The sequence below is a fragment of the Dermochelys coriacea genome, chromosome 26 (genome assembly GCF_009764565.3).
Source record: "Dermochelys coriacea isolate rDerCor1 chromosome 26, rDerCor1.pri.v4, whole genome shotgun sequence".
NCBI classification, from domain to species: Eukaryota; Metazoa; Chordata; order Testudines; family Dermochelyidae; genus Dermochelys; species Dermochelys coriacea.
This window is the reverse complement of record NC_050093.1, coordinates 11,681,933-11,698,475: the sequence shown is the minus strand read 5'-3', so window position 1 is coordinate 11,698,475 and position 16,543 is coordinate 11,681,933. Positions and strand designations below refer to the sequence as shown.

Below are 16,543 nucleotides of genomic sequence, written 5' to 3'. Positions count from 1 at the left end.
TCTCCCCCAGGGAGCCCCCCTCCTTCCAACCCCCCCCAGCGAGCCCCCTCCCTCCAACCCCTCCCCAGCATCTCCCCCAGGGAGCCCCCCTCCCTCCAACCCCCCCAGCATCTCCCCCAGGGAGCCCCCCTCCTTCCAACACCCCCCAGCGAGCCCCCTCCCTCCAACCCCCCCCAGCATCTCCCCCAGGGAGCCCCCACTCCCTCCAACCCCCCCAGCATCTCCCCCAGGGAGCCCCCCTCCTTCCCACCCCCCCCCAGCGAGCCCCCCAGCATCTCCCCCAGGGAGCCCCCCTCCTTCCAACCCCCCCCCCAGCGAGCCCCCTCCCTCCAACCCCTCCCCAGCATCTCCCCCAGGGAACCCCCCTCCCTCCAACACCCCCCAGCATCTCCCCCAGGGAACCCCCCTCCCTCCAACACCCCCCAGCATCTCCCCCAGGGAGCCCCCCTCCCTCCAACCCCCCAGCAACCCCCCCTTCCAACCCCCCCCAGCATCTCCCCAGGGCACCCCCGACCCTTAATGCCCACGGGAGCCCCCCTCCCTCCAAGCCCGCCCCCGCCCGCCGGGCGCCGCCTCCCGAGCCCGCAGACGGCAGCGCGGCGGGATCCCTGCCCGGGGCGAGCATGCGGACCCGGCTGCCTGCGCCCCTGCCCCTGCCCCTGCCCCTGCTCCTGCTCCTCGCCTCCCTGGGGCGGGGGGCGGCGGGGGCCAGCGAGCTGCGCTACCCTCCCGGCAAGATCGGTACTGGGGGGGCGGGGAGAGGCCCGGGCCCAGCTGCGGGGGAGAGGGGGCCTCGGGTGGGGGCCCAGCTGCAGGGGACGTGGGGGTGGGGAGGCTGGGGCCCAGCTGCAGGGGAGGGGGGCAGGGGACGTGGGGTTGGGGGAGGCTGGGGGGCCCAGCTGCAGGGGAGGGGGGCAGGGGACGTGGGGTTGGGGGAGGCTGGGGCCCAGCTGCAGGGGAGGGGGGCAGGGGACGTGGGGTTGGGGGAGGCTGGGGCCCAGCTGCAGGGGAGGGGGGCAGGGGACGTGGGGTTGGGGGAGGCTGGGGCCCAGCTGCAGGGGAGGGGGGCAGGGGACGTGGGGTTGGGGGAGGCTGGGGCCCAGCTGCAGGGGAGGGGGGCAGGGGACGTGGGGTTGGGGGAGGCAGGGGCCCAGCTGCAGGGGAGGGGGGCAGGGGACGTGGGGTTGGGGGAGGCAGGGGCCCAGCTGCAGGGAGAGGGGCAGGGGACGTGGGGTTGGGGGAGGCTGGGTCCCAGCTGCAGGGGAGGGGGGCAGGGGACGTGGGGTTGGGGGAGGCAGGGGCCCAGCTGCAGGGGAGGGGGGCAGGGGACGTGGGGTTGGGGGAGGCAGGGGCCCAGCTGCAGGGGAGAGGGGCAGGGGACGTGGGGTTGGGGGAGGCTGGGTCCCAGCTGCAGGGGAGGGGGGCAGGGGACGTGGGGTTGGGGGAGGGAGGGGCCCAGCTGCAGGGGAGGGGGGCAGGGGACGTGGGGTTGGGGGAGGCTGGGGCCCAGCTGCAGGGGAGGGGGGCAGGGGACGTGGGGTTGGGGGAGGCAGGGGCCCAGCTGCAGGGGAGGGGGGCAGGGGACGTGGGGTTGGGGGAGGCAGGGGCCCAGCTGCAGGGGAGAGGGGCAGGGGACGTGGGGTTGGGGGAGGCAGGGGCCCAGCTGCAGGGGAGGGGGGGCAGGGACGTGGGGTTGGGGGAGGCTGGGGCCCAGCTGCAGGGGAGGGGGGCAGGGGACGTGGGGTTGGGGGGAGGCAGGGGCCCAGCTGCAGGGGAGGGGGCAGGGACGTGGGGTTGGGGGAGGCAGGGGTCCAGCTGCAGGGAGGGGGGTCAGGGACGTGGGGTTTGGGGGAGGCAGTGGGCCCAGCTGCAGGGGAGGGGGCAGGGGACGTGGGGGTGGGGGAGGCTGGGGCCCAGCTGCAGGGGAGGGGGGCAGGGGACGTGGGGTTGGGGGAGGCTGGGGCCCAGCTGCAGGGGAGGGGGGCAGGGGACGTGGGGTTGGGGAGGCTGGGCCCAGCTGCAGGGGAGGGGGGCAGGGGACGTGGGGTTTGGGGGAGGCAGGGGCCCAGCTGCAGGGGAGGGGGGCAGGGGACGTGGGGTTGGGGGAGGCAGGGGCCCAGTCTGCAGGGGAGGGGGGCAGGGGACGTGGGTTGGGGAAGGCTGGGGCCCAGCTGCAGGGGATGTGGGGTGGGGGGTTGGGGAAGGCTGGGGACAGTTTGGACCCAGGTGTTTTTTTTTTGTTTGTTTTTTTTTCCCCCCCAGCTCACTAAAATCCTATAGGTAGCCACAAAGTTCAGGAAACTCCCCAACGTTCATAGACTCTTGAATTTCTGTGTTGGCGTAGGTCATCTGTAACAAAACCTAAGTGAAGCCCATGTGATATTGATTGGATATCTAGTTTTGAAAGTTTGTGAGAATTTGTTACTGAGCTTTAAAATACTTCCTGGATTCACAGTTGGCTCATTACTTTCTTTGCCCTTAGGAGTCTATGTTCTCAATAGTTTCCCCCCACACACACAAGCTTTGAAGAAATGAATCTTGTGTCTCTGGTGTCTTGCACCTTGTGCAGTCATTTGTCCCAGTGCAAGGTGGTGGAACGTACGACCCTTCTCATGTGGTAGCATTTTACACCCACTTAGCATGTTTTTATGCTGGTGCAGATGACTACTGCCGAAGGACCAAGACAGTGCAGGCCCAAGGTGTAATTGTGCAGGCCCAAGATGTAATTATGAAGCCTAGCTGACTCTGTAGTATAGGGAAAGGAGTACTTGTGGCACCTTAGAGACTAACAAATTTATTAGAGCATAAGCTTTCGTGAGCTACAGCTCACTTCATCGGATGCATTTGGTGGAAAAAACAGAGGAGAGATTTATATACACACACACAGAGAACATGAAACAATGGGTTTATCATACACACTGTAAGGAGAGTGATCACTTAAGATAAGCCATCACCAACAGCAGGGGGGGGAAGGAGGAAAACCTTTCATGGTGACAAGCAGGTAGGCTAATTCCAGCAGTTAACAAGAATATCAGAGGAACAGTGGGGGGTGGGGTGGGGGGGAGAAATACCATGGGGAAATAGTTTTACTTTGTGTAATGACTCATCCATTCCCAGTCTCTATTCAAGCCTAAGTTAATTGTATCCAGTTTGCAAATTAATTCCAATTCAGCAGTCTCTCCTTGGAGTCTGTTTTGAAGCTTTTTTGTTGAAGTATAGCCACTCTTAGGTATGTGATCGAGTGACCAGAGAGATTGAAGTGTTCTCCAACTGGTTTTTGAATGTTATAATTCTTGACGTCTGATTTGTGTCCATTCATTCTTTTACGTAGAGACTGTCCAGTTGGCCAATGTACATGGCAGAGGGGCATTGCTGGCACATGATGGCATATATCACATTGGTAGATGCGCAGGTGAACGAGCCTCTGATAGTGTGGCTGATGTGATTAGGCCCTGTGATGGTATCCCCTGAATAGATATGTGGACAGAGTTGGCAACGGGCTTGTTGCAAGGATAGGTTCCTGGGTTAGTGGTTCTGTTGTGTGGTGTGTGGTTGCTGGTGAGTATTTGCTTCAGATTGGGGGGCTGTCTGTAAGCAAGGACTGGTCTGTCTCCAAGATCTGAGAGAGCGATGGCTCGTCCTTCAGGATAGGTTGTAGATCCTTGATGATGCGTTGGAGAGGTTTTAGTTGGGGGCTGAAGGTGATGGCTAGTGGCGTTCTGTTGTTTTCTTTGTTGGGCCTGTCCTGTAGTAGGTGACTTCTGGGTACTCTTCTGGCTCTGTCAATCTGTTTCTTCACTTCAGCAGGTGGGTATTGTAGTTGTAGGAATGCATGATAGAGATCTTGTAGGTGTTTGTCTCTGTCTGAGGGGTTGGAGCAAATGCGGTTATATCGTAGCGCTTGGCTGTAGACAATGGATCGAGTGTATGATCTGGATGAAAGCTAGAGGCATGTAGGTAGGGAATAGCGGTCAGTAGTTTTCCGATATAGGGTGGTGTTTATGTGACCATCGCTTATTAGCACCGTAGTGTCCAGGAAGTGGATCTCTTGTGTGGACTGGTCCAGGCTGAGGTTGATGGTGGGATGGAAATTGTTGAAATCATGGTGGAATTCCTCCAGGGCTTCTTTTCCATGGGTCCAGATGATGAAGATGTCATCAATGTAGCGCAAGTAGAGTAGGGGCATTAGGGGACGAGAGCTGAGGAAGCGTTGTTCTAAGTCAGCCATAAAAATGTTGGCATACTGTGGGGCCATGCGGGTACCCATCGCAGTGCCGCTGATTTGAAGGTATACATTGTCACCAAATGTGAAATAGTTATGGGGCAGGACAAAGTCACAAAGTTCTGCCACCAGGTTAGCCGTGACAGTATCGGGGATACTGTTCCTGACGGCTTGTAGTCCATCTTTGTGTGGAATGTTGGTGTAGAGGGCTTCTACATCCATAGTGGCCAGGATGGTGTTTTTAGGAAGATCACCAATGGACTGTAGTTTCCTCAGGAAATCGGTGGTGTCTTGAAGATAGCTGGAGCGGAACCACCTGATCAACATCCTCTACAGCAAACAGGGGAAGATTAAGAATGAGCTCTCAAAACTGGATACTCTCATAAAGAACCAACCTTCCACACAAACTTCCTCGTGGCTGGACTTTACAAAAACTAGACAAGCCATTTACAAAACACACTTTGATTCTCTACAAAAGAAAAAGGACACTAAGCTATCTAAACTACTATATGCACAAGGGGCCACAACAATGGTTCCCGTAACCCACCCAGCAATATTGTTAATCTATCCAACTATACTCTTAGCCCAGCGGAAGAATCTGTCCTATCTCGGGGCCTCTCCTTTTGCCCTCCACCCCCACGAACATGATACAGTTCTGTGGTAACCTAGAATCCTATTTTCGACGTCTCAGACTCAAGGAATATTTCCAACACACCTCTGACCAACATATTAACCCACAGAGACCTTCCTGCCAACACTACAAAAGAAGGATTCTGGGTGGACTCCTCCTGAAGGTCGAACAGCAGCCTGGATTTCTACATAGACTGCTTCCGCCGACGTGCACGAGCTGAAATTGTGGAAAAGCAGCATCGCTTACCCCATAACCTCAGCCATGCAGAACACAGTGCCATCCACAGCCTCAGAAACAACTCTGACATCATAATCAAAAGGCTGACAAAGGAGGTGCTGTCGTCATCATGAATAGGTCGGAGTATGAACAAGAGGCTACTAGGCAGCTCTCCAACACCACTTTCTACAAGCCATTACCCTCTGATCCCACTGAGAGTTACCAAAAGAAACTACAGCATTTGCTCAAGAAACTCCCTGAAAAAGCACAAGAACAAATCCGCACAGACACACCCCTGGAGCCCCGACCTGGGGTATTCTATCTGCTACCCAAGATCCATAAACCTGGAAATCCTGGACGCCCCATCATCTCAGGCATTGGCACCCTGACAGCAGGATTGTCTGGCTATGTAGACTCCCTCCTCAGGCCCTTCGTTACCAGCACTCCCAGCTATCTTCAAGACACCACCGATTTCCTGAGGAAACTACAGTCCATTGGTGATCTTCCTAAAAACACCATCCTGGCCACTATGGATGTAGAAGCCTCTACACCAACATTCCACACAAAGATGGACTACAAGCCGTCAGGAACAGTATCCCCGATACTGTCACGGCTAACCTGGTGGCAGAACTTTGTGACTTTGTCCTGACCCATAACTATTTCACATTTGGTGACAATGTATACCTTCAAATCAGCGGCACTGCGATGGGTACCCGCATGGCCCCACAGTATGCCAACATTTTTATGGCTGACTTAGAACAACGCTTCCTCAGCTCTCGTCCCCTAATGCCCCTACTCTACTTGCGCTACATTGATGACATCTTCATCATCTGGACCCATGGAAAAGAAGCCCTGGAGGAATTCCACCATGATTTCAACAATTTCCATCCCACCATCAACCTCAGCCTGGACCAGTCCACACAAGAGATCCACTTCCTGGACACTACGGTGCTAATAAGCGATGGTCACATAAACACCACCCTATATCGGAAACCTACTGACCGCTATTCCTATCTACATGCCTCTAGCTTTCATCCAGATCATACCACTCGATCCATTGTCTACAGCCAAGCGCTACGATATAACCGCATTTGCTCCAACCCCTCAGACAGAGACAAACACCTACAAGATCTCTATCATGCATTCCTACAACTACAATACCCACCTGCTGAAGTGAAGAAACAGATTGACAGAGCCAGAAGAGTACCCAGAAGTCACCTACTACAGGACAGGCCCAACAAGAAAACAACAGAACGCCACTAGCCATCACCTTCAGCCCCCAACTAAAACCTCTCCAACGCATCATCAAGGATCTACAAACCTATCCTGAAGGACGAGCCATCGCTCTCTCAGATCTTGGGAGACAGACCAGTCCTTGCTTACAGACAGCCCCCCAATCTGAAGCAAATACTCACCAGCAACCACACACCACACAACAGAACCACTAACCCAGGAAACCTATCCTTGCAACAAAGCCCGTTGCCAACTCTGTCCACATATCTATTCAGGGGATACCATCACAGGGCCTAATCACATCAGCCACACTATCAGAGGCTCGTTCACCTGCGCATCTACCAATGTGATATATGCCATCATGTGCCAGCAATGCCCCTCTGCCATGTACATTGGCCAACTGGACAGTCTCTACGTAAAGAATGAATGGACACAAATCAGACGTCAAGAATTATAACATTCAAAAACCAGTTGGAGAACACTTCAATCTCTCTGGTCACTCGATCACAGACCTAAGAGTGGCTATACTTCAACAAAAAAGCTTCAAAAACAGACTCCAAGGAGAGACTGCTGAATTGGAATTAATTTGCAAACTGGATACAATTAACTTAGGCTTGAATAGAGACTGGGAATGGATGAGTCATTACACAAAGTAAACTATTTCCCCATGGTATTTCTCCCTCCCACCCCACCCCCCACTGTTCCTCTGATATTCTTGTTAACTGCTGGAATTAGCCTACCTGCTTGTCACCATGAAAGGTTTTCCTCCTTCCCCCCCCCCTGCTGTTGGTGATGGCTTATCTTAAGTGATCACTCTCCTTACAGTGTGTATGATAAACCCATTGTTTCATGTTCTCTGTGTGTGTGTATATAAATCTCTCCTCTGTTTTTTCCACCAAATGCATCCGATGAAGTGAGCTGTAGCTCACGAAAGCTTATGCTCTAATAAATTGTTAGTCTCTAAGGTGCCACAGTACTCCTTTTCTTTTTGCGACTACAGACTAACACGGCTGCTACTCTGAAATCTGTAGTATAGGGATACCTTGAGAAACAGAGAGCCTAAGGTCCAGGAAGTTAGGAGCCTAAATACATTTGTACCTAAGTGACTTGCTCAAGTCCATCAAGTGCTTGCAAGTCCCTTATCTTGCTACCACAAATGATAAATATGAATTACTAATTGATGCTGCAACCCCTGCCCTGCAGCAAGATTTGCCAACATTCCTGGAATGCTAAACCGGCTACATAACACAGCCAGCTACATTACATACATGATACATGTTACCATGTGGATGTGAGCAACTCATAATCTTTGGCCTTGTCTACACTTGAAATGCTATAGTGGCACAGCTGCGCCGCTGTAGCGCTTCAGTGTAGACACTACTTCCAATGGGAGGAGATCTCCCATTTGTATAGGTATTCCACCTCCCGGAGAGGCGATAGCTAGGCTGATGGAAGAATTTGCTGTCTACACTGGGGGTAGGTCGGCTTAAATTGCGCCACTCACGGGTATGGACAGTTAAGTTGACTAATTCTCTAGTGTAGACCAGGTTTTCCTGCTTCTCCCAAATTAATGTTCAGCTGAAGGATTGTGGATTTAAAGAATTTAAGGTGGGATTTTCAAAAGCCCAAAAGAGATTTAGGAGCACAAGTCACTTAGATGCTTTGGAAAATTCTACCCCTCAAATGAAACTCCGTCTCTGTCGTCCCAAGGATAGAGACATCCCTGGAGGAAGAGAGCCACAATTGACACTGGCAGGAGGGCTGCCTGAATTCAGAGGGAAATTAACTTCCTTGTAAAATGTATTTTCAGCTGTTATCGGGGCTGGTATTGGGGGGCACCTCGGCAGCCTATTTCTACGCCAGAAAGTTTGGGAAAGACGTACAGATTGACGTGTTTGAGAAAGGAACGGTGGGGGGGCCGTTTTGGCGACTATTAATGTGGAAGGAAAAGACTATGAAGCAGGAGGAGCCATCACTCCATCCTCTTAACCTGCATATGAAGCATTTCGTCAAGGTGCTAGGTATGTGACTTTTTCCTAAGGAGCAGAAGTCTCTGGGCGCATTTCTCCACTCACCACCAATGCAAATACGGAGGAACATCAATTTTAAGTCAATGGAGTTACAATTGGTATCCATGAAAGGACAATCCATCAGGCTGCTGTGACATAGTGGGGTGCAATCCAGACCAATGGGTGGCTTTGTCATCCCTGCCTTCTTACCTGGAGTGCCTTGCAATGTCTGAATCATAGAATATTCGGGATTGGAAGGGACCTCAGGAGGTCATCTAGTTCAACCCCTGCTCAAAGCAGGACAAATCCCCATCAAAGCAGGACCAATCTTGCTGAATGTAGCCTCCAACCTGGACTACTCAAAAACAGCCTTCCAGCATGCAGGTCACTCCCAGATGTGTTTGTGTAATTGCAGCTTGCCAATCACACCCTGACTCTCACCAGCTTTGGTTATACTGCAGGTGATCCCAACACACTCCCAGTCCTGGATTTCCCCTCAGAAAATGTATGCCTTGTACTGCCCCATCCTCTCCTGGGTACAGTCCAAATATACTAAGTCTGTTACTCCTTTAAAGGAATAATATACACTAGCCTGTTATCTTAGAGTTACCCAGACACTTTAACGTAAACCTACATGGATTAGAAAAAACAATAAAACAAGATTATTAACTACCGAGAGAGATTTTGAGTACCGATATGAGGCATAAAAGTTACAAAGGTTACAGAAAAATGAAGATAAAATGCTTTCTAGTGCCTAACTTAACAAACGATATTAGAGTCAAGCGAAGTTTCTCAGCATATGCTTCAAACAGTTTATTGCACCAACTCTTCGGGTCAGGACTCCTCCCACAGAGTCCAAAGGCTGTTTCCTTTCTCTTCTCCGTGCGGAGAATGAGGTGGGTACGGTGTGTGTTTGCTTTTATAATTTCAGTTCCCTCTTGAAAACATTTTCAGCTGAGAACCGGAGAGAAAGTGTGTGGAAGGATGTTCTCTGCTGGTTTTTTCACTTATGTGAGCTTTCTTTCTTTATTTCTCTCCCGTTTCCCCCCTTCTCCTATGAGACTCTGTTTACCGCTTAAATGCAAATTAAGACAAGCATAGCACTCCTTTGTTCAAGACAGGTCTGTTTGAACCAGTTTGGTGCTATGTGAGTCTAAACATGTATTTTAATGTCATACAGGGGAAATGAATAACTTTAGTCCTGTCCCCTGAACTTCATGCATAGATGATCTCTCGAGGTCCCTTCCAGTCCTATGATTCTAAGCTGTTACACACATTTTATCATGACATTAGTGATCTGCAAGTAAAGAGTTTGCAAATGATACCTCACAAGGCATATCTTGTACAAAGATTATTACAATAGTGTGTATGATGTGAACCCAGGGGTGTATTCCATTACATCTGCCCAACTAACACAACTGTTATTAGAGTCTCCTTGGGTTTGGAGGCTGGCAAGATTCAGTTTGGTGACTGTAATAAACAAAACAAAACAAATCTTATGTATTACTCACGGCTACTACTCTGAAAGATGTTATTTTAGAGGGTTGGAACCGCTTGATTTTTTTTTAGGCTTTTTTGCAAGATCCTTTTGTTCCTTCTAAGTGTTTAGCTGCTCTTGACTAAACGGGATGACCACAGCAAAATATCTAAGATATATTGTAATATCCATGAAATTCCTGGTTATTGCTATACTGTATACCACAGCCACTCTGAATTTTAAAGCCAGACAGACTAGAACACAGAGCTTCTTGATTCAAAATACAGGTTCATAGTGCTTGAGCTGAAAGGAAATCTCTATTAGCAGTTTGTGGCCTGTTTGAGTAGCTTTGATTCTCTCCACTCAAGGACAATACTGAACATACTCACTATCCTGCACGTTACATTATTGTTTACTTGAGTTGAAATAATCCTGGTGTAATCTTAGAGGAAGTCATTTTGAACTCCTGCACTCTTGGGGCACCACTCAAATTTTTCAGAGCCAGCTTTGCTGCTCAGATTTTTAAAAGGAAATAATAAAAATCTAGACAGTTTGGACTGATAAGTCAGAATTATTGAACTTGTCATTGTTTATAATGATGCACCTTTTATGCTTCCTGAGCAGTACTGTGCAATAGATAGTCCTGTTCCTTTTTAAATTATGCCAGCAGGCCCTGTTAGCTTATGGCAGATATTTCTCTCCTTTGCAGGACTCTCTGTTCCTGAGAACCAAAATGGCCTTCTGGGCATTTACAACGGAGATGAGTTTGTATTTGAGGAGAGTAGCTGGTACATTATCAATATTCTGAAACTTCTCTGGCATTATGGATTCAACCCTGTGCGAATGAACATGTGGGTGGAAGATATCTTGGACAAGTTTATGAGGTAATGATGTAAAGCCTGAACTAAATTAATTCTCCTACTGGAGTGATTTAAAAACTGGTAGGTACTGTCTATGACGACGAATGCTATAGAAACATTTATTAATAAAAAGGTGGCAGTTGAGGTTTGTTTTTTCTTGACCCTCTTTCTGTTTCTCTCCTGTGATCTTCCAGGGTCTTTTTTCCTACAAGGGTATGTCGCAATATAGATAGGGCAACCCAGGATTCATTCTTCATGGCAGTGGGGTGATCTCTATATGTAGTTTTTGTTGCCTGCTCTTTTACTTTGTAAACTGTTCTAATTAAAATAGGATTACTGTTTAAACAGTGCAGTTTGTAGTAGTAAGCACAATCACAGCAATCACCACTTCTACATTGTAGAATGTAGACCAGACAATATAATTTTGAGCGAAAGGAGTCATCAGTACAATTTGCCCTAATGTAGCGTGTTCATCACACTGGCATTTGGGTGCATAAAACACAGAAACAGGCGTTAATTAATAACTGCCTGCAGTGAGCAAAAGTACCCACCCATGAGGAAAGAAGTCAGAAAAGTTATGAAAAGATCCACAGGGCTTTGTTTTAGATGTGTTAGGCTATGGTTTGGCTGGCAAGATGAGCCTTGTCCCTTGTTCTGAAGGTTGAGAGATTCTGATGGTCCCATTGAGAATCCCTTGTCTCCAGTTTCCAAGAACGCACTGCCGAGGACTATCGGCATGAACACCACAGTTGATCTCAGTTGTCAGGAAAGGAGTACTTGTGGCACCTTAGAGACTAACAAATTTATTAGAGCATAAGCTTTCGTGAGCTACAGCTCACTTCATCGGATGCATTTGGAAAGCTTATGCTCTAATAAATTTGTTAGTCTCTAAGGTGCCACAAGTACTCCTTTTCTTTTTGCGAATACAGACTAACACGGCTGCTACTCTGAAAGTTGTCAGGAGGGAGCAGTGGAACAGAGACAAAATCTAAAATGGTCAGACCGCCGCATACTGGTCTTTGCAGAGAAAAATGAAAAACTGGAAGTGCACTGAGAAATTTTGCTATTTCTGTAAATGTTTTTCATTTACATTAAGTCAGTGACTGCAAGTCAATTGTTCTGTGCTAACTTGTATAGTCAATATTAGTCTTTTACTAATATGTCTCTCCTTTTGGATAAAGAATCTACCGCTATCAGTCTCATGACTACTCCTTCAGCAGCACAGAGGGCTTGCTTCGTGCGCTTGGAGGGAATGACTTTATCCAGATGCTGAATCGGACCATTGATGAGACTATGCAGAAGGCTGGCTTCTCCCAGAAGTTTATCTATGAGGTGGTTACTCCAGTCATGAGAGTCAATTACGGCCAAGGCGCCAACATTAATGGGTTTGTAGGTGTGTGTTTAATTGTCTTCCCTTACTTACATGTTTCTGTTGGCAGATGAAACTATCATTAAAGGGCTGGGTGTTGTGACCTCTGCTGTGTTGTAATGGAAACTCATTCTTAGGATTCTTGCTCCCTAGGCGTGGGTAGGCTTTGAAGGCGATGCATTCAGCCCTAAGGAAACGGGGATTACTTCTCTTGCTCACTGTGATATTCCGATAGCTTCTGAACAATTTTCTTTCCTATTTGGCACCATTATTTTTAGCAAGTTTTGTGGGTCGCTTTCCTAGAGATCTATAGTTTTCTTAGCTCCATTTTACTATTCCAGCCCTGATTGAAGATCAATCTCCTGCTTAATTCAGTGAATGGGATGTTAGAACAGTGTGTCTGGAATATTATTCTGTTCCCTTGCAGGTGCGGTGTCTATGGCAAGTGCAGACTCTGGACTTTGGTCAGTAAAAGGTGGCAACAAACTTGTCTGCACTGGCCTTCTTTATGCTTCCAAAGCACAACTTATCTCTGGCACGGTTACCTCTATAGAGGAGAGAACGCGGCCCAAACGCACAGGTGAGGTGCGCTCGCTTTCTTTAGACTTAAGAGGAAAAGGCTTTAAAACTAGAGATCGACATATGCTGAAACATTTGGATGCCGATCTCAAGAACCCTGGTATTCAGGTCACTACGTACATATAGGGCCCATCTGATTTTTAGGCCCCTTATAAGGAGTCAAATTGAGCACCCAAAAATCACTAGTCTTGTGATTGTTCTAAATTATGTCAATAAAGGATCCGGTGTGCAACATGTGATGCAAAAGTTCTTATTCCAATAAGGGAAAATTCCCCTCCATCCCTCCCCAAAAAATTCTAGTTTACAAAAGCATTAACCCAAAAAAATACACTCATGTCTTGTTGCCAGGAAGATTCTGCATTTTCTTAAATATTACCTTTTTTCCAGGAGGTACAGTTAAGTTGTATGAAGTGAGCTACAACTCTGCATCAGGGTCAACTACAGACATGTATGATATAGTTCTTATTGCTACACCATTGAATCATGAAATGTCCAACATCACCTTCCGGAATTTTAACCCGCCCCTTGCACAATTCTCAGACCATTACCATCAGACGGTGGCAACTTTTGTTCATGGGCGCATAAACGCATCCTTCTTCGGCTACAAGGACCCCTCCCACTTTCATTTAGTTGGCATTTTCACAACAGAAAATCCAAAACTATTTATCAACAGCATAGCTGTTGTCTCTCCTGTCCAAAACATACACGAGGAAGTGAAACAACCCATGGGACCTGCTGTTTGGAAAGTGTTCTCAAAAGAACCACTCACCAAGGAGCAGATGAATTTGCTTTTCTCATCCTATGAATCTGTGAAAGAGAAGAAGTGGCTGGCTTACCCGCACTACAGTCTCCCAAAGAAATGCCCACCTATAATCCTCCATGATAGAATATACTACCTTAATGGCATAGAATGGGTGGCAAGTGCCATGGAAATGAGTGCAATTGCTGCCAAAAATGCAGCTCTCCTTTCTTACCATCACTGGTATGGAAACGTGAACATGATTGACCAGGAGGATTTAAATGAGAAACTCAAAACAGAGCTGTGAGTTTTATCCAGGTATGAGCGGCAAATCCCCATCGCTGATGGGAGTCTAGATTGCCCAGTGATGGCCAGAGGAAATTGGTGATGGTATTGATCAAATGCTACGTCCTTCTTGCCCACCTTACTGTTAAAAATGAATATATGGCAATATTTTCCCCTCTAACCTGATACAGTAATCGTAAGTGTTACCTATCACAACAGTGAAGGTGGAGAAAGTCCAGAGAGGTGTAGAGTTTTTAAATTGCTCCTTCCCCTATGTGTTCTGATCCCAGCTCAGGAAAGCACTTAAGCATGTGCTAAAGCCCATCCCTATTCAAGATAAGCATTTAAGCAAGTATTTAAAGTTAAGCATGTGCTTAAGTACAGTCCTGACTAGGGACCTGTTTATATATAATTACCTAGTTCCTGATCTTGCAAACAGGTAAGCATGTGGTTACGTATTTGCAGGATAGAGGCCTTAGTGTCTCCTGTGGTGTGTGTGTGACTGTTTTACACAGCAAGGAGGGAGGAAACTCTTAAATAGAGGAAAAAGGCAGGTGGATGTGGAGCCAGGTGTAACACACTTTTATTTTAAAAATCAACATCAGATTTTGAAAATAGCGTGTAAGAGGCTGTCTGATCACATGTTATTGGCTCACTTCATTTCCAACTGCTCACCCATGTTAAGTTCAGTACAAATTAATTCCATGGTTTCCTAATATAGTATCAGCTTTCCATGTTAAGCAATTGCTTTTGTTGCTACCGGGGTCTTATATGAATAGAAAGAGGCAATGCTCTACCATCTGAAAGGGTTTGAGAGCTACTAAATTTGACTTTGCCTCTTTTAAGGAAAATAATTTTAAATTGGTTTTAAAGGGGTTTTTTGTATTTAGTTTTGAAGTATGGAGCAGTCTAAGTGCATGTTCTGTAATAATCTTGATTTTTTTTTTCCTTTATTCTCCTATTTTTATTGTAATCTTAGCAGCCACATTAGATGCCCTTTCCTTTGGGAGACAATAGTGTTAGGTTCTACAGTAGAGCACCTGAATATAATTTGGATAACTGTGAATGTGGCTTCTTCCCAGCTGAGGTTAATATACAGCTCTGAAAAAGGCCATAAGTCACGGGATCACAAGGAACTGCAATTGTATTTTTTAAAGTTTGGTTATTCATACATTAGAATCTTACTTTTTTTTTTTTTTTGGACAATCTCAGTACAGAGTATTGGTTTGACATAGCATGTATTAACAGTACTGTAATTTATTTTAAAGCATGCTTTTCAGGTGAGTGAATATAGAGGGAATTTAAGAGGAAGAGAAATAAAATATTTATGAGGGCGACAGAAGGAGAATGGTAGATGGTATAAATTTAATGCAACAGAATCCTAACTAGTCAAAGTGGTTGAGAGACACCAGAAACGTTATGAAAGTCAGCAGTCAATGAAATCACAAAGACATGCCAGCCACGCAGTAAAGAGGAAGACTGGAATAATTTGGGGATTTTACTTTCTAAATAATGAGGTGGGGGGGGTGTCTCTTGTTTCTTTTGATTGCACAACTTGTGTAAATTATTTTGCTTGTAGGGCACTGGGGCCATATTTTTACACGAGGCTAATTCTTGATAATTTTACAGCTTTCACAGACTGATCAAGCACAGTAAATCTAACACGTCTTAATTAAATCTTCTTTTGCTTTAAGTACCAGCACTCCAGAGAGATTATTAAATGTTTGCAGAAATATGTGGTTGTCAGTGGTCAGTTTTTTTGTTTTTTTTTTTAATCAGGCTGCTTTAACCAATTAGTGAGCTGAAGTCCTACAAGTAGTTTAAAGAGTGATACTCAATACTCAGCATAAATTTTGATGGGTTTTTACTTGTAAGTCTACCTGCTGTCTAATTTCAACAGAAATTCAAGGTACCTAATGAAGCACTGTTAATTTGGGGAGGGATCATATTTGATGGAAACTTTTGCATTACCTATAAAAGCTAAGATGCCTAAAGAGGAAGTATTTTGTTTTGAGTTTTACTGTGTGATTTGATACAACTTCACCTATCCCCAGGCACTGTCTTGCTGAAAAGACATCAGCAAGGAGAGAGAAGCCCACCACCACCCCTTTCTTTTTAAAGGTGCTATATAAAAAGAATTTTGTTTTAAAAAATGGATGATGTTTTTAATTCGGGGCTATGGTAGTTTGTAAAATTAAGCTTTACAGAAATACTTCATTTCTCCTTAGATTTTTTTCACTAACACCTGTTCTTCAACCATTAACTACTCCCAATAGTTTTCAATCTTGGCAATAGTAATAACCTGAAACTGACTGAGCTCCTGATCTTACCAACACTTATGGGAAGTCACTGGGCCTAATCGCATCTATAAGACTACTGAGAGAAATGCAAGCAATAAATGGGGCATAAACAGTGGAAGGTAATCTGTACTTTTAAAACTCAATTTTACTAATCTGCAGTGTTGTCAGCAGTATAAGTAAAGCCTTCCAACTGAATTTTCTATGTTTAAAAGGGAATTATATATAAAAACGTCCTCTGAAACAAACTACCAGAGTAGAGGGTGGTATTGAGAAGCAAACTGCATCAGGGGTTTGATCATCCTTTAAACAGTAGCTGCATCTCCTGGGAAGATTAGGTTGTTTCCATAAGTCATATGTCTGTGCCTTCTAATCTACTGTGGAGAAAAGTATAAAGCCACAGAATCTTCATAACAGAAAAGTGTCAAGTTTCTATACAACCATTTTTTAATATTTATGTACATGCTAGTTATTGATAGTTTAATCTTTTGAAGATCCTTAGGACTGGCCTATTCTTTCTTCAGCATTTTTAAGGCCCGTTTCTAGTAGCAGTAGACAATATCAGTGAAAGTTATTCAGGTATAACAGAACTAATTTTGGTTTTTATATAATTAAATAGGTGCCAC

At 46.8% G+C, this 16,543-nt stretch overlaps 1 protein-coding gene across 1 annotated transcript; it reads left to right on the top strand.

The window, feature by feature from the left end:
* Window positions 1-566: 566 nt before the first annotated feature.
* PCYOX1 (prenylcysteine oxidase 1) lies at window positions 567-15,832 on the top strand. Its single transcript, XM_038384942.2, is given in 9 exon segments — window positions 567-741; window positions 8,113-8,132; window positions 8,134-8,223; window positions 8,226-8,276; window positions 8,278-8,323; window positions 10,498-10,672; window positions 11,830-12,041; window positions 12,445-12,597; window positions 12,984-15,832. Coding segments are annotated over 9 exon segments (1,524 nt in total). The 5' UTR covers window positions 567-623; the 3' UTR covers window positions 13,643-15,832.
* The last annotated feature ends 711 nt before the right edge of the window (window positions 15,833-16,543 follow it).